The following is a 22771-nucleotide window of genomic DNA, read 5'->3' as shown; positions in this document are numbered from 1 at the left end:
TTTACTTTATCTCTTTCCTGGAAGGTAATGAAGCCCTTAGGCCAAAGCTTACTTAATGTTTAATTTAGAACACTGTTTATAGTCATCAAGATAACCATTTGTTTATGTTGTCTTTTGGCCATTCTTAGTCACATTCTTAAGATGAAATTTGTCCCTTCCAATTTGCCCAGGAAATACAAAGATATTTTGATAGTATAGCCAAATTTAGATTTATGATTACAGTCATGTGAATATTAAAGGATGGGAATGCAAGCTGGTGCAACCACTCTGGAAAACAGTATGGAGGTTCTTCAAAAAGTTGAATATAGAGCTACCATACAATCCAGCAATTGCACTACTGGGTATTTACCCCAAAGATACAAATGTAGGGATCCAAAGGGGTACATGCACCCCGATGTTTATAGCAGCAATGTCCACAATAGCCAAATTGTGGGAAGAGCCAAAATGTGGATAAAGAAGATGTGGTATATATACACAATGGAATATTATGCAGCCATCAAAAGGCATGAAATCTTGCCATTTGCAATGACGTGGATAGAACTGGAGAGTGTTATGCTGAGCAAAATAAGTCAATCAGAGAAAGACATGTATCATATGACCTTACTGATATGAGGAATTCTTAATCTCAGGAAACAAACTGAGGGTTGCTGGAGTGGTGGGGGTGGGAGGGATGGGGCGTGTGGGTGATAGACATTGGGGAGGATATGTGCTATGGCTCTGTGAATTGTGCAAGACTGTTGAATCACAGATCTGTACCTCTGAAACAAGTAATACATTATATGTTTTAAAAAAAGAAGAAGAAGAAGATAGCAGAAGGGGAAGAATGAAGGAGGGGGAAATTGGAGGGGGAGATGAACCATGAGAGACGATGGACTCTGAAAAACAAACTGAAGGTTCTAGAGGGGAGGGTGGTGGGAGGATGGGTTAGCCTGGTGATGGGTATTAAAGAGGGCACGTTCTGCATGGAGCACTGGGTGTTATACACAAATAATGAATCATGGAACACTACATCAAAAACTAAGAATGTAATGTATGTTGATTAACATAACAATAAAAAAATGAAAAGAAAAGGCTAATCTTTCATTTTTGCAAACTCCCTCTTTACAAAAGAAAAACTTTACATCATCTCTTTTCCACTGACTTCTGAGACTAATTAATTTGTAAAGAAATCTAATGTGGGGCGCCTATGTGGCTCAGTTGTTAAGCGTCTGCCTTTGGCTCAGGTCATGATCCCAGGGTCCTGGGATGGAGTCCCACATCGGGCTTCCTGCTCAGCAGGAAGCCAGCTTCTCCCTCTCCCACTCCCCCTGCTTGTGTTCCCTCTCTTGCTGTCTCTCTCTCTGTCAAATAAATAAATAAAATCTTAAAAAGAAAAAGAAATCTAATGTGTTTTTTTCAAAATTGAAAAAAAATGTAAACATTAAGTAGAACAATACTAGAAAAATATACAATTCACCTCAATATTACCAAATACTTTAAAATAGCCTAATTTGAAAAGTAATAATGCACCTTGCCAACACCTGAATAGGAAGAACTATGAAGTATACTTTGTATAATTCATAATTTAGCTATGAAAAATAACATCGTGCATCTTATAAGAAAATAAAATGGAGCACTGAAGAATTTATGATTTGCACTGAATATATAGAGGAAGTGAGGTTTCCAATCTATTGAAATAACATGTCTGTGATACGATAATGAGTCCCATGACCAATAGCAGTCATCTACTTGCCAACCAAAGGCATATTTATACTTCTTAATGTCACCAAAATGATGTCACCCGAAATGTATTAATATACTACACTTTCATTTTGAAGGTTAAAATGTAGGTGTAAGAAGAGAAATTCTAAAATGGATTAACATAGTACATCATATAATGCCGTCAAAGCATTGTGTAATTTTAGTCCTATTGATAGTACAGAAACAAAATTTGAGTCTGTGGAAGGGAAAGGAAACTTTTCTAATGAATGAAATGGAAATAACAACAAAATCTTCTGAAGGAGAGTGGGCCCTTGAAGGAAACAGCTAAATGATATTTGGGAAAAGAGTGAGTATGTACTCTGTGAAGGAAAGCAAAATTTATTCATGTGCTGGATCAAATATTAGAAAAACTCTCCATCAGTTAGGATTTCACCTTGGAAAGGGATTGCCCATAAGGTTGGAAAATAAATTTCTTTTCATGAAGTGAAAATGTTTAATTAGCCAACTGCAGTAGGAATTTTTCACATTCTAAAACATCCTCAGGTTTGCTAAGGCTATCGGCCTGTTTGAGTGAACCAATCTATTTGTATCAAAACAGTAAATCTAGGGCACCTGGGTGGCTCAGTTGGTTAAGCGACTGCCATCGGCTCAGGTCATGATCCTGGAGTGCCGGGATCGAGTCCCGCATCGGGCTCCCTGCTCGGCAGGGAGTCTGCTTCTCCCTCTGACCTTCTCGTGCTCTCTGTCTCTCATTCTCTCTTTCTCAAATAAATAAAATCTTAAAAAAAAAAACAAAACAGTAAATCTAGAGAATGTGTATACCATCCTGTGTTTCAATTTCGAGGTAACCACAAGTTAACATATCAGTCATCTTACTAGATGAAGAAATTCTGGGGAAATTATTTGTGTGCTATATATATATAAAACAAGATTATAAGAACAATTATAATTTATATGTTGCTGTTTTTATTATCAGTTGTGCTTTTTCATTAGATTTTTTTTCCATTTCCTATTTCATTTTGACTAAATTTATTGTATTCTTCGGATTATTACCTCAGCTCCTAGGCAACAATCGAAGTTTAACAGAAAGTCCACTTAAATTTCTGAATTCTCATTTCATCAATGTAATCTTTCTATAGTGTATGCATGGTATACAAATTTTTTCTATCAGATAATATTTGCTTTATTCAGAATCCAAGTTCTTTGGCTTTTGTTGTTTTTTTGCAGTAATTTGTCATGTCATATTGTAGGAAAAAAATTAGCTCTCAGAAAGTTGGCAGCAGCTTTTGCAATGAAGTAGCATTAAGCCATCATTACAATTAATTTCCAAGAAAGACATTTAAAAGCCTGGATTCAAAAGGGTAGGCTTTTATGGTCTTAGAAATATTGGAGGATGCTCTACTTGGAATATGGGAAAGAATAAATATGGAGTATCTTCAGTATCTTCAAAACAATGTGTTGCATTTCATCTTAAGCTGGAGATCTAAGGAAGATTAGGAGAACTTATTTTTAAAAAATTATTTACTAGTGTGTGTGTAAGAAAGATTCATAAAAACTGAGTACATTGAAATGTGCATCAGATTGTCAAACAATATTAATTTGCCATGCAACTTCTGTCTACTTCAGGAAATAATCTGGGCATGTATATATATATCTTTGTGGAATTGGTACAAAATAACCAAATCTGATAGTAAGAACACGTATAGCAGATTCGTGTCAAATGGTCTTCAGTTAATGTTGGCTTTGGAATAGATGTTCTTTATAAAATCTTAATTGATCATAAAGACAACTTTGCTTCCCAGTATTCATTTTTCATACTTAGTTGACATTATCCACACTTTTGTTTCTTGTTTAGTTGTAAAAATGTGACTTAGGCATCGCTTTATTTGAAAAAAAAATTTTATTCAAAAATTATTAATTTTGTGACTATTATTTTTGAAATGCTTAAATAAAGATATGATAATTTTAGATATTAAGGAAAAATTATGTTTATTATACATTTACCACTAAAGTAAGGTAAAAACAAAAACTATCAAAGGAAATAAATTTATGGTTTCCACAACATTTTGCACCACTATGTAAAATAAATTTTAAGTTAGCAATATATTTACAATGTGAATGAAGTTAGAGTAAGACTATAAACATAATAAATTTGAGAATATTTTATATAATCCTATTCTTTGCATATCTAAGTAATTCTTAAAATTCCTTATGAATGCAAAGAATTTATGCTGTAAAATGTAAATATTGCTACACAAACCAAAAACCAAATTTCTTTTAACCTTATATTCCATTGTTCTTTAAAATTAAACCATTACTTTTTTAGCATTTATGTATTTATTGGCAACTTCAAGGCACTAAATCATTATTTACTTGAGTTTATTGACCATATACTTCTACCAAAATAATTTGTTGAACATGCACATCTTATATAAAAAAAACCCCACACAGATGAGTTATATGTGTATACAATTTCAAATAACATTATTGTAGTAATATTAATATCATTCTAAAAAGTTAAAAAAAATTATAATATTTACTTTCCACTCCACCCATTGATCATCTTGTGTAACCCTTTCTTTTTTTTTTCTTGGGTAGGCTCCACACCCAGCATGGAACCTAACATGAGGCTTGAACTCACCCCAAGATCAAGACCTGAGCAGAAATCAAGAGTCAAACACTTAACCAACTGAGTCACCCAGGCACCCCAATTTTGTGTAACTCTTAAAGTCTGTATACCTACATGAAAGGAAGCTGAAGCACAGACTGTAAAAATTCCTCTAAATAATTATTTAAAGGAAACCATAAATTACTGCAGTTTTGCCATATCTAAACCTATTTAAAGTCATAACTTCAAAATTAAAATCTTATCATAGATACATTTTGAAGGCAAAATATATTACTGTAGCAATTTATCAGGGAAAATAATTTATAGACATCAATCTTTCTATAAATGAGAGATCATTAATCTTTAATAGTTATATTACAAACATGATCATTTTTTTAGTTATTTAAATTCTGTTTGTCATATTTTTGAATTGTTTATCAAGGAATCTAATTTCTCTGGGCTTTAAAAAATTGCTGCTCTGAGCTTTTATTTTTTCATCATTCTATTTAATTGTAGCCCTGTAATGTAATTTAATGTAAATGCTCCATCTGTTGTGGCAATGCAAAATCTCTCATAACAGTAAACCATTAAAGTATATTAAAAGTATTTATCATGATCCTCACAAGTACCAATAACACACAAATAGAAACCTGGGATACATAATCTGTACAATTAAAAAAAATTTCTCTCTATTTGTCTACATGTAAAAGAGCCAGAACAATAACAAACTAAAGAATAAAATAAAAATTTATTTTACAAAAATGAATAAAGTATTAAAAATTAATCATTTTCATATCTAAAAATCAGAATAAAATTAATGAGGAGCAAATTTCTCTAAATTTGCCAATATTGTCAAATTCATGTACTAAATAAAATTGAAATTTAATTTTGATGGGTCCTTGGCCCACTTTCACACTCTAGAGATGGTCTGACAATGGTATACAATTCTTCTAAAATACTATGCTAATGATGATTTAAATTTTATTGTTTGAGACATCATTTTTAAATTGGCATGTTTCCCTCAATCATTTATTTCAACCTTACTACTACAATTGCTTCAAGTTTCCTCTTCCTAACTTTTAATACTCCACGAAAGAACCTTTAAAGATATTGGTGTCTTTCCATCTATGGGAGGAGTTTTCTATAATTACTACTTATTACTTCAGAAAATGCATTTTATAATCTTATTTTTGGATTTAAAATATTCTTCCACATATCTACATTTTTTTTCTAAAGAAGTATATCTCTATCTCAGTATGCATTTCTAAAGGATGGAGACTTTTTAAAAAAACATAACCACAATATCATCATCACCTATGAAAAGCAACAATAAAATTTTAATTTCAATAGTATCAATTTAGTGTTCACTCATCCAATTATAATTTTTACACATTTTGTTTCTTATTTTGAGGACTGAAATTAGGTACATGCACTGTGATAAGACACAATGGTTCCTTTTTTTTTTTTAATTTCTAGGTTGTCTCTCAAACTGTCTTACTTCCTCACATCTTTTTCTTGTAGAAGATACCAAGACCCTTTTCCTTTTTTCCTTGTAGTGTTGTGACAGTTCAGCTTTTGCTTATTATATAAATGTTCTGTTGCTTAACATGTTCCTCCCTCTCCTATGTTTTATATAAATTTTTAGTTTTATCTAATGGCTTGATAAAAGTCAGATACAACTTTCTATCAAGTATTTTTCATAGAAGGTATTGTATGCTTCTGTCACAAAATGAAAAATATTTGATGTATTCAATTTCCTGGAATTATTGTCCTTATTGATGTTAAAATTGTTTTTTTAAAGATATTATTTATTTTTGACACAGAGAGAGTGTGTACAAGCATGGGAAGCAGCAGGCAGAGGGAGAGGGAGAAGCAGGCTCCCCACTGAGCAGGGAGCCTGATGTGGGGCTCAATCCCAGGACCCTGGGATCATGACCTGAGCTGAAGGCAGAAGCCTAACCATCTGAGCCACCCAGGGGTCCCATCAAATTGTTCTGTCTTTAACAGAGGGAGCCATTTCGAGTTGGCTCCTAAGACCTCTCTCCTAAGACCTAACCTTGAAATAAAAAGATTTTCTAATTTCTATTATGACAAGACGCTTTCAAAGTTTACATTTACCTACTTGCGTTTATATTTCCCATTTCTTATATAAATGATAGAATTGTATATATAATTTTCTTGGCTGTGCTTTGGTCACTTAGCAATATATCACAAGGATAACTCAGTATACCCATTGCATTTGTTCTCTGTAGTAAATTACTCAGAAAGGACTTATGAAAACAATATTTCATTAGTTCTTGTGTGTTACTAAAAATTTAAGCATTTTATGTATGAAATGTTAGTGCGGCTGAATAAAAATTCCTAGTTCATATTATCTTTCCTTAAGTATCTCATATATGTTACTTGATTATCTCTGGCAAAACCATTGCTGAGATAGTGCGATTTTTTTCCCCTCTTATAAGTGACTTAGTATTTTTGCCTTTCATGAACAAAGACTTTTGTTTTTTTAAAGATATTATTTATTTATTTGACAGAGAGAGACACAGCGAGCGAGGGAACATAGCGGGGGAGTGGGAGAGGGAGAAGCAGGCTTCCCGCTGAGCAGGGAGCCCGATGCAGGGCTCGATCCCAGGACCCTGAGATCATGACCTGAACCGAAGGCAGACACTTAACGACTGCGCCACCCAGGTGCCCCCAAAGACTTTTTTTAAGTCTACTTGTTTTTATTAGGTTATATCTAATAACTTATGGCCAGTTTTCCAAAGTACATGTTGAACACTTTCTGTATGCAGTGACAAATCTCGCTTTTAGTTCCAGGAAAATTTTATTCTATTATGGCTTTTTATTTTGTTCCTTTGCTTAGGTTTTCTTTTTTGAGAACTCCTACTGTACATATGGAAGTATGCATTCTATATACATCACCCCCTAAAATTCTAATCACCTCCTTCTCCACTTACATTTTAATTTAAGAAATTATTAGTTGCTTTTAGTTGCTCTTTTGTTACTCTTTTAAAAAATTTTTAGAAGTATAGTTGACATAAAATGTTATGTTAGTTTCAGGTGTACAACACAGTGATTTGATAATCCTATTGATGATTCTGTTCTTTTGTTTCTCTTAATTTACTCTTTATTTCTGGAATCCGTTTTACTTCTATTAATAATTCTTTCATCAGTCCTGTCATCTCTTTATGAAACTCTCTTTTCCCCAATTAAATAATTTTGATATTATTTCAACACTTCTTTTTTTAGTTTGCTATTAAATATGTGATTACATGTTTTATTTATTTTGTGTGCATGTCTGTTTTCATTTTCATTCTGAGGCTTCATCAAATATTTCTTAAAATAGCTCCCTATGAAATTTAGCCAAAATTCTTTTCTGTTGCTCATTTTTAAGTGAAGAGAGATTTTCTTTACTGTTTAGTATGTGGAGTAAACACTACCACCCCCTCTTTTGTTACTTTTCCAAAGGGATAAATAATACAGCCTCTTGCTTTCTGAAATCTGCCTTCTCTGCTCAACGATCCATTTAATTTAAATATTCTATTTATTTTGCCCTTTTTTATCTTCCTTGCTCAGTCTGGGGTTCTTCCCTCAGCTTCTCATTGTGTGGCTGTCTTAGAATTTCAAGAGTTCATAGAACCTAGACTTTTCCAGTATCTTCAGATCTTGTGGACTCAATGACTTCACCCATGAATCCAGGTATAAAAACACATCTCAAGGTTCTTAGATTTTCCCGACAAAATATTGTTACTTGGGGATATTCCTGTTCTTGTGCCATCAGCCACCACATTGCTTTTTTTCTGCTTTCTCCCCACAAATGCTGATATCACAAGGCTCTTGTAACTCTCATTGCTTTATCTCTACCCACTTTCATTTTGGGGTTTGTGGAGGATAACTGTCACTTAGTTTTGGTATAGATGCTGATTTATTTGTGAGTATTTTGGTTTTTCTAGCTTATTTGTACTGTTTTTATTTATTTTCTCTCTACATATATTATTTACGTTATATTTGCCATATATCTTTTGTCAAAGCTTCCAGTCGTATATTTTTATTGTACTTTTTAAAGTATCGGGGCATGTTTGCTTGCATATGGGTATGTATGTGCAACATCAAACTAGTAATGCTTACTGGCAACTTGTTTTCTTAAAGATATTAGTAAATAGCTTGCTTAAACAAATTAATGTTCAACTGAGGGTTGCTAGAAGGGAGGTGGGTGGGGGAATGATGGATGATTATGTATGGTATTAAGGAGGGCACTTGTGATGAGCACTGGGTATTATACATAAGTGATGAACCCCAAAATGTGCTTCTGAACTAATATTACACTATATGTTATCTGGAATTTAAAAACTCGAAACTAAAAAAAAAAATTAAAAAGTAAAAATAAATAAAATAAATAAATGTTCAACCTTAACTAATCAATTTGGCAGAATGTGAAAATTTGCTTGTCAACACATGGGATAATTCACAAGACCCTCTGCTTTAGGGTAATAACACATGTCTTCAAGATAACCAAGATTAAGAAGTCATAATTTTAATTTTTCTCTTGTATCTTGAAGCTACTTGCTCTAACCTACAACTAGAATTCTGTTAAATTATTTGGACAAACAATAAAAATGGTAACATTTTATGCACAGGTGGATTTTGGGAAATTATATCCTTAAACTAAAGAGTTAACAATCCTCCAAAAAGTCAGCCATGGTCAACAATTACAGTATAATTCCACTAAGTATGGGATGCCTTATATTTTAGAAATTTTATATAATAATTATCCAAATCGTATTTTTGATAGCACATAATTTAATAATGTTAAAAATGTAAAAAAAATTCATAACTAAGTTTTAGTTAACAAGTAAAATAAAATATTTGGGATAGCAATAAAACTTTTTGTCAACTTTAATATGACCAATTGACATTTATTACTTCACATTTGGGGAAGAGGAGTTTTTGTTTTGTTTTTTGTCTGTTTTTTAATGTGGATGATGTATAGCACTGAAGAAAACCTTCAAATAATTTACAAAACATGCCTGATTTATCTAACATCCTTCCTATGAAACTGTTTCACAAAATGTATCAACATTTTCTGAGTAAACTACACATCATCTACTATAATGTCTAAAAAATTTATGAATATCTAACATTATGAGGAAACATAGCTAGTTTTAGAAATTAATTTGTAACTCCCATGCAATAGGCCATGAACGACAACATTCTCCAGATTAATTATCTAAGTATGTCTATCCTCTATAACATAAAATAGCTGGGTGGTTCATCTGCATTCAGTACTACTAATGCAGCACAAAGGAGAAGAAGGTCAGAAATCTAAGCAGCAAAGATAAAACAGGAGTATGGCACATTAACAGACTTGTGGATTTTCATAATAAATCACTCTCTAAGATTTCCCCTAGTAAAGCAATTATATGAGATATGATGTGAAACTCATGGATTATAACATTTATATTTATGGATAGTTATAATTATAGATAAAATTCCATTAATATTATATAGAGATTTTGCACGTTTATTTATTTTTAAGTGAAAATGCATATGCAGATATAACATTCTTTACTAAAAAACAAAATTCTTTGAGTGAGAGAAAAACAGATATTATCTTTTGAAATAAGCCCTCCATCTTCCCTTAGAGGAGAAGACTCCTTAGAGTCCCAACAAAAAGATACACATTGAACTTAATGACTAGAGTTTAATTTTACAGTAGAGAAGAAAAGAAGAGAAAGCAGAATTTTTTTGGAACAGCCACAAGAGATTCACCACTAAACTGTCAGAGCTGAGAAATGGGAAATCTGTTTTAACATCAGATGCGAGGGAGGAGATGAAGACTTTTAATATCACCACTCCAGTGTTCCAGCAATAATACAGGGATCTTGCAGCATCTGTTCAAAGTCTGATGTAATTCTTTGGTGAGTATTCCCATAGAACAATATAATTTTCTAAAGTATCAACCCTAGAGTGTGCAATTCTTCAGAGAAGGTTAAATTTTCCTCTCAGTTATAGAGATTTGAAAATGCCACTGATAATTACATGGAAATATTAGACACTTCATGAATCAATTTGGTAGAACTATTTAAATTGATGCAGATGGTTTCATTTATCTAACAAATCTCATCTCTGACTAGGGAATCAGAATCTCCAGTTTGCATCTGAACTCTGGTATCCTAATTTAGGGCACTGCTGAAAAAAAAAATTCTCCCAAACCTTAATTTAGAAATGATTATTTGCAGAATGAAAAATGAATAACTAATAAAATAATAGTCTTTCATAGAAATAATAGATGTTACGAAAATCAAGTAAACCATACCAAAAATCAGAGAGTAAATATATAACCAACACTTTCGGAGTACATCTTTCTTTCTAAAAAATATATAGTCCTGTGATAAATATATGAATGAAAAAGATTATAGAAATTTCCTAAGGGTGGCTGGGTGGCTCAGTCGTTAAGCGTCTGCCTTCGCTCAGGTCATGATCTCAGGGTCCTGGGATCGAGCCCTGCATCAGGCTTCCTGCTCAGCCAGGAGACTGCTTCTCCCTCTCCCACTGCCCCTGCTTGTGTTCCCTCTCTAGCTGTCTCCCTCTGTCAAATAAATAAATAAAATCTTTAAAAAGAAAAGAAGAAAAAAAAGAAATATCCCAGTGCTTTAACTTTCAATGAATAATTCCCAGATTCTCTGTTGTGAAACCATATCTCCATACAAAGACATATATGAATCTTCAGAGCAACCTTGTTCATAATAGTCTATCTAAATTATCATAAAATAAATGGATAAACAAGTTTTGGTATAGTCACACAATGGAAAATTTCTCAGTGATGTAAAAGAACAAACTACTGATACATGCAACAACATGGATAATCCTCAAAAGCATTATCTTAAGTGAAACAACTCAGGAGCAAGCCTATATGTTGTATAAATCAATTTATAAAATTCTAGGAAAAAGTAAAGGATGGTAAAAGAGAGCAGACCAGTGGTCTCCCGGGACCAGGGTGTGAAGCAAGGCCCAAAGGAAATTTCTGGTGTGACAAACATACTCTTTATCTTGATGGTAATGACACAAACATGACTATATATACATTTGTACACTTAAAAGTGATAGATTTCCACGTATGTAAATTATATCCTAATAAAAGCAAGGCAAAAAAATATGATCCAGGCCTGGTGATTTAAAAAACAAAACAAAACAAAAACAATGGTTAAAGGAAAAATATGTGCACTAAAATGACATTTTTGGCTTATAATCTTAACAAGAATTCATAGCAATGTGGAAGAAGGTATTACACGTGCAGCTAAATATACTGTGATCAATTTTCTCACCTATAGAACTATAGAGGGATGAAGGAGTGAGAAAAACTCTTTCCTCCTAAAAAGGAAACTCTGGGCTCTTAAGACAGGAAGATTTCCCAAAAGAGCCCATGGTGGTTCTACTCTTCCCCTGAGGATGGGACGAGACTTGCAAAGTGATTACCTCACTTCCCTGCATGAGTTATCACCAAACGCAGACAGCTGTTAAACCCCAACATAAAGGCTGCTAACTCAGGCACTCTGAGCACAGGGTGCTTCCTTGCCCTTTTTCATCCATCCAGGGTATGCACTGCATGTACATAAACAGTACAGAGGATAGATGAAAACATTTTCACAAATCAATTATATCTAAACTACTCAGTTTATAGAGGCTAGCTGGTGATGAAGAATCATGGTCAACTCAATTTTTTATATCCTGTAGGTAATTTTATGTTATTTAAAGTAATTTGGATCGGTTTTCTTTATATTTCTTAATATTTAAGAAATATTAAGAGAAAACTTAGTAAACTCTCTTTCTTTCCATGTTATGGTTCTTGAAATTAATCTGCTAGTTAAGCAAGATATTGTCATGAAACTGGTCCTCATTTTTATGTTTTCTTTTTTACCTCTAATAATTAAATATTTCCTAGTAATTTCCCAGGAACCTCAAGCAAATTACTGACTCTTGGGCAACAATATATTTTGGTTATAAAAATTAATGAATTAAACTAGCATCTTTACTTTCTCTGCCAAATCTAAGATTGTATAAGCCAATATATATGTGTGTGTGTACATACATGATACAGAAGCACATATGCTATATCTCCAATCAGTTCAGTGAAAATTAAGGCAATCCCACAGTCACCCTCATAATATTAAGGATTACTCAAGTTTAATTATTATATTCCAGCAAATTATTATGCCAAAGATATAGAGTTGCCAACAAAACATAGTTTTGTCTTATCTGGGAACTTCCAGAATGATGCTGTGGTCCCCACTGCGGATACATGTACTTTTGAACCGTGAGCCTTAGGAAAGTTGAGGGGTCAGCCTGGGACTTGTATTTTTCTCAACCTCTTCTAGAGAGACTTTTCACTTGTAAAAGTTTCCTCATTTAGTCACTAATGAGATAGTAAATGTTGTTTATATAGGCCTTCAAAAAAAATCCATATTATGAAATCTTCCTTAAGACAAATGATAATCAGGGTGCCTGGGTGGCCCAGTTGATTAAGCATCTGTCTTTGGCTCAGGTCATGATTCCAGAGTGTTGGGATTGAGTCCGGCAATCTAGCCTCTATAAAACTGAGTAGTTTAGATATAATTGATTTGTGAGTCTGCTTCTCTGCCCTCCTGCCCCCCACCGGCTCATGAGCTCTCTCTCTCAGATAAATAAAATAAAATCTTTAAAAAAAAAACAAATGATGGCTAATTGAACATAATTATAAAAAAAGAAAAGAAAAAATGAAAAAAAGACAAATAATAATCGAAATAAAAATTTCTACATGCTTTAAGATTGTTATTGTTATTATTATTTTAAAAATGTGGATATCACTTTTAACCTAAAATAGTATAGAATTGAGATACTAAAAATATTAACTCAGCACAAGGTAGATTATGTTCAGCCAATGATCTTACTATTTTATTCTTTATCGTTTATGCTCCTGGTTTGGTAGTAGTGACTGTTGACTTGGTTTGATTTAAGTAAATATGATATTGGTGGTGCTGCTGAGGAAATAAATATCTCGCACACCTTTTAGTAACGTTCAGGGAAATAGAAATGAGAGCTATTTGGCATTTGAACCCTGGAAAATTTTTTGATTTTAAATTATTTTAGCTTTAAAATTTTTTTAAGGTAGACAGGTGAAAGGAAGAAAATTAAGAACGACTGGGAAAAACATTCCCTAAAAGTGCCAAATAATTGAAATAAAAAATTTTGTCAAAACATTCAAAACATACAAAAAAGAGAAAACAGCCTACTGTTGAGAAAGAGGAAGCAGCAAATACAGGGCATAATAAGCTTAAAAATGTGAACATGAAAGCTTGTGGAGACATTGCAAATTCTCTAAATGAATCGCTACATTTTGCTGGCTCCCCCCCCCCCCGACTTTTTTTTTAACCCCACAGTGATGCTAGAATTGTAGATGTTAGCAATTATATACCTGTATGTTAGGTATGCCTTTTCTGGGGTAAACCACATGCAGAATACTGGCATACATTCACAGTTTATCTCAAAACCCTGACCTCAAAAAGCAAAAAAAATTTAAATGTTACTACTACCAAAATTAAAACAAATGTGGTTTGCACAAAAAAATATACAAAACAATAAATATCTTTGCAGATAGTCAGAAAAACACAGATGGAAGTGTTTCCTGTATTGACATTTGGTATGCTTACTCCTGTAATTAGGCTCAGTGCTGGTGACAAATATTATCAGACAATTAGGGGCGCAGTTCACAAAGAATGCCTTGTGAATGGCATTCCTGGAAGTATACAAAACTTTGTCCCAGCTGCTAAAAGTCAAATGGTACAACTGATTGTGTTTATAGTAAAATATATAAAATTTCATTTGTGTCTTGGGTTTTTCATCTTTCTCGGTCTTTTTGATTTTACTTTTGGTGAACCAGTATACACAGAAAGCAAAAGTGAACTCAGTAATATTATCCATTAGACTAAGGAGTTTGACTACTTTGTCTTTCTTTGGGCTCTGTGTAGCATCTTGAACGATAACCAGAAAACAGAGCTCTTTACTTTTTATCAAGGGATGTCAAAAGCTCAAACAAATTTTCAAGTATTCATGACAACACTACTCAACTAAGAATGACTCAGATATTTATGACTGAGAAAACTAGAGTACTATTCAACTTTTGAATGAATTGTGAAATTAAAAAAAAACAATAAAGAGAAAACATTACAAAGTCAAAAACATCACTGCAACTAATGAAATTCAGAATCTGAATTAGTGCTGATAGTGCACTTGAGTAAAGTACAGAATTTTTCTCTTTAACATTCCCACTCTGGGCCCATTATCCTCTTAACTGTATCTCCAAATTCTGCAAGCTGTGCTAGAACACATAGTCCAAGTTTCTCTTCAGAGAACATGGCTTAAAACAAACATTTAACATCATCTTTCTAAAAATGTGTAAATAATACCCTTTTTATCAAAGGCTTTTCTAGGAGTTTAAATATTATTTTTTTAAAAAAATTTTTAGATAACCCTTCTTACTTGGTTTGAGATTAAAATTATCCATAAAACTAAAAATGTATTATTTTTTACAATGAGCAAAATCAAGTTATTAAGAATTTTTCTTTCTATTATCCAATTCTCCTTTTAGGGCAATGATATATTCATATGGGTGTATTGGATCTATGTATTTATTTGACCTATTCTATTGACCCAAAATATTCATTGTCTATTCATACGGGCCTATTACTTTGCTTTGGTTATTCATGAGTCTACTGGAATTTGCAATGTGTGGGCAAAACAAAGATTGGGTCCAATTGAAAAAAGCAAAGCAAATATTAATACTTAAAAATATATATTGAGAGAGGCCAACTAAGCATATATGTAGCACTAAATAATATAAAATACATTAATAATATGTAAATGTGTATCAGTAATTTGAATCACCTTAGGATTCTACTTAGAAATTCTTCCCTAACATAGGAAACTGGTAAAGAAAGAAAGAATGTCAATGGGTCCATAATGGATTGCAGGTAATCTTGATGGGGTATATTTTATAACTTGATCCTTTATCTAAATTCCAACATCTATAAGAAATGTAAGAAAAGACTGATGAAGCAACAAGCTCAGTTAATGTTCTCAGAAGAAAAATGCCATACGGTCCTTTCCTTGGCTAAGACAAACCTTCAACCATCTGACTTGGTCAAAAAGAAAGACTAAGAAAGAAAACTGTCCCAATCTTGGTTTAGGGCAATACTTGCCATATGGTGCAATTCCCTCCCCTTCTGGGATCTCTCTAACATCCCCGATAAAATGCTGGAGTACTCGCTTTGTCAGAGTGTAATAAAATTAGGAAGCCTTACAGAGAAATTAGAATTACCTACCCAATTAACCTTGAGTCTCATGTTATTAAAGCAGACGTTTGAAGGTACAAAGGCCTAGACCAGCCTTATGACTAGCCTGATACTTTTTAAGTTAAACGTTCTGGAAATCTTTGAATTGTCTTTCTTGGAAGCCTTTTCCTTTACTGGCAACTTTGAGATAGAACTTTGGCATATACTTCAAAATTAGGTGCAAGTAAATAACAAAAAAATCAAAACACCAAATACACAAACCTCCACAAAACTCCAGAATTTTTCAGGCTTTAGTAATTGCCATCAGAGGGCAGTAGAAACACAAGAAGAGAACACATCCAGTATTCGGAAAATGGCTCACAATGTTGAGAATCTCTGCATTTTACAAATAAAATTGTAGGAATGTGTTCCAGTCTAATGTTAGATAAATAACCATGCCAAACTGAGTTGCCTAAAATAACAAACATGTTGTTATTATGATTATGTCCATGGATTCTGTAGGTGAGGCATTTAGACAGAGCACAGTGAGGATAATTTGTTTTGCTCCCAGAGTCTGGGGTTGCAGATAGTAGGACTCAGCCTGTGATCACTCAAATGGCTAGAGGCTGATATCATTTGGCAAATTCTTTACTTGCAGTTGTAATGCCTAGCCTGGGATGACTCAAAGGCGGGGCTCCACTGGGATTTCCCACTGGTACGTCTACAAGACCTCCCTCTCCATATAACTCCGGCTTCCTCACAGGGGGAGGTAGGGGGCAGCCTTGAGATTGTCAGAGTCCTTGCAAGGCAGTTTAGAGCTCCAAAAAAAGACAGTATTCTTGTAAATGAGGCAGAAGCTACACTGTGTCTTCCCACCTACCCTCAGAAATCCTGAGGTGACAACTCCACTGCAGTCTTTCTCTTACTAGCGAGTCACTAAAACTATCCAGATTCAGGAGGAAGAGCATTAGACCCTACTCATCTTTCTCTAAAAGAAATGTCAAAGAATTTGCAGCCATCTTTGAAACTACCACAGAATGTGGAATTTAAAATATTTCTAAGACATCCTCAGGCCCTTTCGATACTGGAGATATCTCATTTGAATTTGGGTTGCAATATTTTGAGGTGGACAGTACATCTCAGGACAAAAAGGGATAGAATTTCTCAGTGGCAGAAAAGAAATACACTATTATAATTCTGGTTTATAAAATGTAAAATGTCTAGAAATGTCTCTGTGTTCATACATTCTATTTTTAATAGCTTAATAAATAAAAATTTCCTGCAATGTGGTGTGAGAGATCTTGATTCTGTGATTCCCACATTTCACTTCTTACAGGAAACAAGGGTGCGGGTCAAATAATGAGTGACAAGTGGCAATGAAGGAAATGCTATTATACTAGTAACTTTAAAAGTTATATATATTTTTTGTATAGTATCCTTGGTTTATGGCCAAGACATTAGGTCCTTGGAAGTTTTCAAACAGCAGGCTTTAATTACAAAAATTAAAATAAATTTGTCTAATTGTAAATAAAATCAGACTAGAGGAAAGTAATGATTTAAAGTAATACGTAACTTTGATTCACAACATACAAAACATTGTCACCTCATGCTCTATCATTGAAGCTTATGAAGAACTGAGCCTGGACAGGTTTACGGTACTTTTTTCTTTTTCATTCTTTGTCATCCACTATAGTGAATGACAAACTGTACATAAAAGGGTTGAAGTTGTTAATGTAAGAAATTATTTCGCACTAGTATCATGATATATATCGCTCTTCAACTCAAACCTGACTATTTTTGTTGTTTGGTCACTTGGAGTTCAAATATATCATAGGATGAGATACCCTTGTGTTGGTTCACCATTGAAACTAGTTTCCTTGCGTTCTCACAAAACACTTATTTGCAGTGCATTGTTCCCCTACCCTTCAGGTGGGACCGTTCAGTCTGTTACTCTAATTTCTCAATGTTCAGATCCAAGAAACAGAAGAATGCAGTGAATAAATCAAATTTATTCCCACCTATCTGTAATTTCTCATCTACTCTTTGTCCTTCATAAACTCAAGTGATACTTGAGCAAAGAATAAAGTGTATTCAGGGACGCCTAGGTGGTTCAGTCGGTTAAGCGTCTGCCTTCAGCTCAGGTCATGATCCTAGGGTCCTGGAATTGAGCCCCGCTTTGGGCTCCCTGCTCAGCAAGGAGCCTGCTTCTCCCTCTCCCTCTGTCTGTTGCTCCCCCTGCTTGTGCTCTCTCTCTCTGTCCAATAAATAAATAAAATCTTTAAAAAAAAAAAAAGAAGAATGCTTATTCTAACTCTATCTCTGTTTGGAAGTAACGATGGGCTAAGCATTCTCTCCTGCAGAGCAAAACAGAGAAGAAACATTGCTGATCTATGGTGCAGTGTATTAGGGGCACAGCTAAAATTAAAATCAGAGCGTCTGGGCTCTTGGTTTTGTGGGATTACAAATTGCTTTGTTGTTGGGGATATTAAAAAGTTGGAACAGGAGTCTACCTAACCGATCCCAGCCTGACTGACAAGCAGGATTTGAGAGACTAACGGTGCTGTTTGATGTGAGGCATAGCCCAGAAGCCAAATGAGAGAAGGATGATTGGTGTGGGGTTCACACCCAACAGGCAGCAGCAGCACTTTGAAGGTTTTCAGTTGATTGTATTGTTGATGAAAATCAAATTGCCATGAAATCAGAAAGGATTTACTAAGTAGCCATCACCAAATACAGAAGATATATTATAAAATAGAAACTGCACATGATATTAGCACATCAAAGAGGGAAAGGCTTGCCTAGAGAATTATCACACATTTTCAAATAAAACTCCACCAAACAGCACTTTACTTTTAACATAAAATCACCAGCATGTTTTAAGACTGCATTCCATAATTTCAACCAAGCTTATTAATAGAAATGCCAGAACACCTTTCATTACAACATAATTTATTTGCAACATGTCTATTTGTGATTTCCATTTAAGGACAATGGAGGTAGGCAAGAAATTTGCTTTGAGGCCTGTTACCTCACTCTTATCTGGGTGTGTTCAGCTTTTGTCTGATCTTCTCTAACCTCTCAAACCTTTTTTCTCAAAGATAATATGTTTGTTCCTCACTCTTTTCAAAGATAAGCCTGCAGACCACTGCTTCCTCTGTTCTCCCTCACCCATCTCTGCCATCAGCATCACTAAAAATAGCAACACTCTATCTGAAGCTACAGTAAGTTACCCCTGAAGATTGCTCAGAAGCAACTGCTAGGGGAAAAAAAAAAAAAAAAAAAAAAAGAAGAAGCAGCAACTGCTAGAGAAGCCGGCAGCTGCGTGGTTATTTAGAACTGGCTAGCCATATGGTGTATGAGGGATTCAGACTTCAAAGAAATTTCTGAACTGCCAGTTAATTTCCTGAGATATTTTGAAATATTGCAAACATACTGTATATATTACTTTCTAATTTTCTGTAAGAATATCTTTATCATCACCATTTAAAAGTTAGCTTCTGTTTAAGCATTCCTGGATAGTTCTTGGTAAAATGTGAGTTCACATATTCAGTGATCTGACCAGTATGGGAATAAAATATTGAATATAAGGTAGGATTTTCCTACTGGTATTACCTTGGATATTACCACATCTCATTTTGTTTTGGTTTTTGTTTTCTCTCTCTGCTCACAGAGTTATTGGCTAGGTGTAGCTAAAAGAAAGGGAATGTTTCCCCCAAGCCCACCAAAACCAAAATAAAACAAATAAAAACATTGAACTTGTTAGAATCTTCTTACTACACCAAACCACTAGAACTATTTTCTATATCATGCAATTTTATAATGATCTTATAACAAATCTTAAAACTTCGTGCTTTTCGAAGGATGAAGTAGTCTTCTTACATTTGTAAAAATAAAATTAAATGAGAATGTCACTCTTTCCACCTTCTAATTTAATGATGGATACTTTCTTAACTTTTTTTTTAAAGAAAGTGTTAAACAGATCAGGATGTTTAATTAAATTAAATTTTTGTGAGGGCTTGACTCCTGTCTAATACTTATTTTCTACATAACATAATATGTAATCTACAGTTGAGCACATAGCGGATCTGTAAGAAATGTTTTTGCATAGTTATTTCATCCTGATTTAGTTAGCTATCCAAATATCTCCTTTCTATCATGAAACAAAGATCAAGTTTAAGACATACATTGTGTAGCATCTTAATAGCAGAGCCAACACAGAAAAACAATCTGTATTATTTTAATACATAAGAATTATTAAAATGTGTTTATTCACTTATTTATTGTCTGTCTCTCCCACTGGATTGTAAACTCTAGGAGGAGAAAAATTTTTGTCATATCCATTACCATGGACTAGAATTACAGATGACACACAGTGTGACACAGCAATAAATACTTCTGCAATTAATGCATGAATATATTCTTGTGTGGCTGTTTAAATACATACACACGTATATACTTCCACTGAAGAATCAGATAAGTTTTATTTATTTGTTAGAAGAACAAAATCACATATAAAATCTTCCTTCCTGACCAGATAATGTTGCAGAGAGGTAAAATAGCAGCACAGTGATCAATATTTTACCAAGGATTTATTTTTATTTTAATCAAATGTTTCCTAAGGTAAATTTTTGCATATCCGTGTCTGTGGTTTTATTTCAGCTGTGCGCCCACCACCCTTGGCAGTTAAGGTCTTATTCAGAGTCTATAAAACATAGTTTATAGTGCAATACATTATTATTGTATGTTTTCATTTTCTTTCATTTTGTAAAGGAACAATAAAAATGTTTGAAGGATGGACAAACCTGATTGATTACCCAAAAACTAATCAATGAGAAGCTGGATTTTAAGTAACAGCTAATATCAGTAAATTAAACCTAATGGAAACTTAATAGAACTAAATTTACTTCCAACTAGATTTGCAAATACTTATGCTGGTTCCTAACATGCTCACAGGGAAAAAGAAATCTAATGTAAAGTTCTGTGGACAGGAAAAAAAAAAAATCCAAGTATATGGGAATAAACAATAAACACCCATTTGCTTTGAAAAGTATGGTGTGCCTACACAGATGCTCTGATATGTGAAGCTGACTACTTTATTTCTCTGGCTGGTAGGAGTGTACAGTTTAATGAGAGAAACAGAAAATTTCAACAAAATATGTTAAGTGATGAGAGGATTTAGCCTATCAAAGGAGTTTCAGAAAAGCCCCATTGGGGAGATGATGCCTGATCTAAATCTTAAAAAGGTGTGAAGATTAAAAAAAAAAAAAAACCAGTATGAAGTGTACAGTGTAAGACATGAGATATCTGTTTGGTGACATTTCCTACTATAATTTTCTTCAAGATTTCACATTAATAGTTAAAAGAGAGAACACCTAAACAATTTTCCTAAGTAATTCCCATAGTCAGAAATAACAGTTTGAACATTTTATTTTCCATGGTAACAATTCAAATCAGAAAAGCATGGCCTGGTCAAATAATAAGTACCTTAATACATCCACCCTTTCTCAATGAATTACAAAAGATCCTTTATGAATAAATCTCTATAAATGGTTGTTATTTTTCCAAAACAATGAATTTTAACACAGAGAAAATTGCTATCACTTTATAAAATGGGAAAATGATGTAGTTCAGATGTGAAATAAATCATTTCAAACATCAAAGTTCATATATTTCTTAGCTTATTTGTTCTTTCGGGGTCAGGTGAATTGTTTAACATGACAGAAACATTTCAGAAAATAAGTGGAATTCTCTAAGATTTGCAGATAAGTATTTGAAATTGCTTGGGGTGAGAGGATCAGAGTGAAATGGAGCATAGAGATAAAAAGAGAGAATGATACAATGGATGTGATTAGATGACATAGCTGAAGAGAGAAAAGGGATCCAGACAGGGAATTAAAGAAAATGAGCATAGACATATAGAAACATCTTATGGAGGACACAGAAAAAGTAAGGAGATTTCGCAACAACCTACACAAAGGACTAAAAAGAATAAAGATGCGGAATCACATGTTCTGGCGGGGGGGGAGGCGGGGGGTTGGGGGGGAGAAGGGTAATTGATTTTTATGAAAATAGAGGAATTGACTGAGAGTGCAACAAGGTGGTCCAGAAGGTGAAAATCGTAGGAAACAATGGAAGAACAGTGCAGATGTGCTTGTAAATTTGGCCCTGGGTGTAAGTTTGGCCCTGTATGTGTTAAAAATCAAATTCAAAGTTCAGTACCTTTGCTTTATCTCTCATTGATCCTTTGCCCAGGATAGACATTTTAGCACCTGTTTCTTCCTGTAGTCTCTTCAAGGAATTTCCTCTTGGTCCAAGCAATTTCCCCACAAAATTGAACTAGGAAACGAAATCAAGAGAATTCTGTTTTAAAGTGGAAAAAATAATAATTTGCACCAAAAATAAATGATGGGTTATGGGCTTTTCAAACTTTACCATGCAGAAGAGAGTTACGCCATTCACACACACAGACACACACACGAAACTATTTCAGACCTTTAATCTAGGATCCATTTTAAAAAGGAGGCCTTTTCTAAAGGATTGCCAAAATCAATAATATGTTGACTATGTCATTTATAGTACTTACATAATCAAATAAATAGATCACTTATAAGAAAGAAATTAGGGAGAACTATGGTTTACAAAATTTCTAAAGGCTTTTTCTCTCCAGATTATTGAAAAAAAATTATTTTAGACTATGCACCTTCAAAATTGCAAAGGTTAATATTTTAAATAGATTTTTAAGATTTTATTTATCTTTGAAAGACAGAGTGAGCGAGAGAAAGAGAGAGAGCATGAGCAGCGGGAGGGAGAGGGAGAAGCAGACTCCCCTGCTGAGCAGGGAGCCTGACGTGGGGCTGGATCCCAGCACCCCAGGATCATGACCTGAGCCACAGTAGATGCTTAACCAACTGAGCCACCCAGGTGCCCCTTAAATAGATTTTTAAAATAAAATTTAATATTCATTTTTGTTAAGTATTATCTGTGCCTATAACATTCTATTCCAAATTTCACGATTAGGCATAAACGATTCAATTATTCTTCAATCTTACATTCTCTATGTTAAAGAGCTGTTCTAAGGATCAGCAAATAAAAGATGTGATCACATATACAGAAAACTTTAAAACACTACTGATACCACGTATATACAAACAGTTTC

The 22771-nt window shown here is 33.7% G+C and overlaps 1 protein-coding gene across 3 annotated transcripts in view; it reads right to left on the bottom strand.

Moving 5' to 3' along the window:
- Window positions 1–22771, bottom strand: part of KHDRBS2 (KH RNA binding domain containing, signal transduction associated 2) — a 567172-nt gene that overhangs the window by 346501 nt on the left and 197900 nt on the right. For all 3 annotated transcript variants that reach the window (XM_028097797.1, XM_088024326.1, XM_028097796.1), the window contains exon 3: window positions 21835–21951. In XM_028097797.1, coding sequence (XP_027953598.1) covers window positions 21835–21951 — 117 coding nt within the window. The remainder of the gene's footprint in view (window positions 1–21834; window positions 21952–22771) is intronic.

Source organism: Eumetopias jubatus, unplaced genomic scaffold (assembly GCF_037043125.1).
Source record: "Eumetopias jubatus isolate StellerSeaLion01/CBP00866 unplaced genomic scaffold, mEumJub1_p1.0 scaffold_6, whole genome shotgun sequence".
Taxonomy (NCBI): Eukaryota; Metazoa; Chordata; class Mammalia; order Carnivora; family Otariidae; genus Eumetopias; species Eumetopias jubatus.
This window is presented reverse-complemented; position numbering and strand designations above follow the sequence as displayed.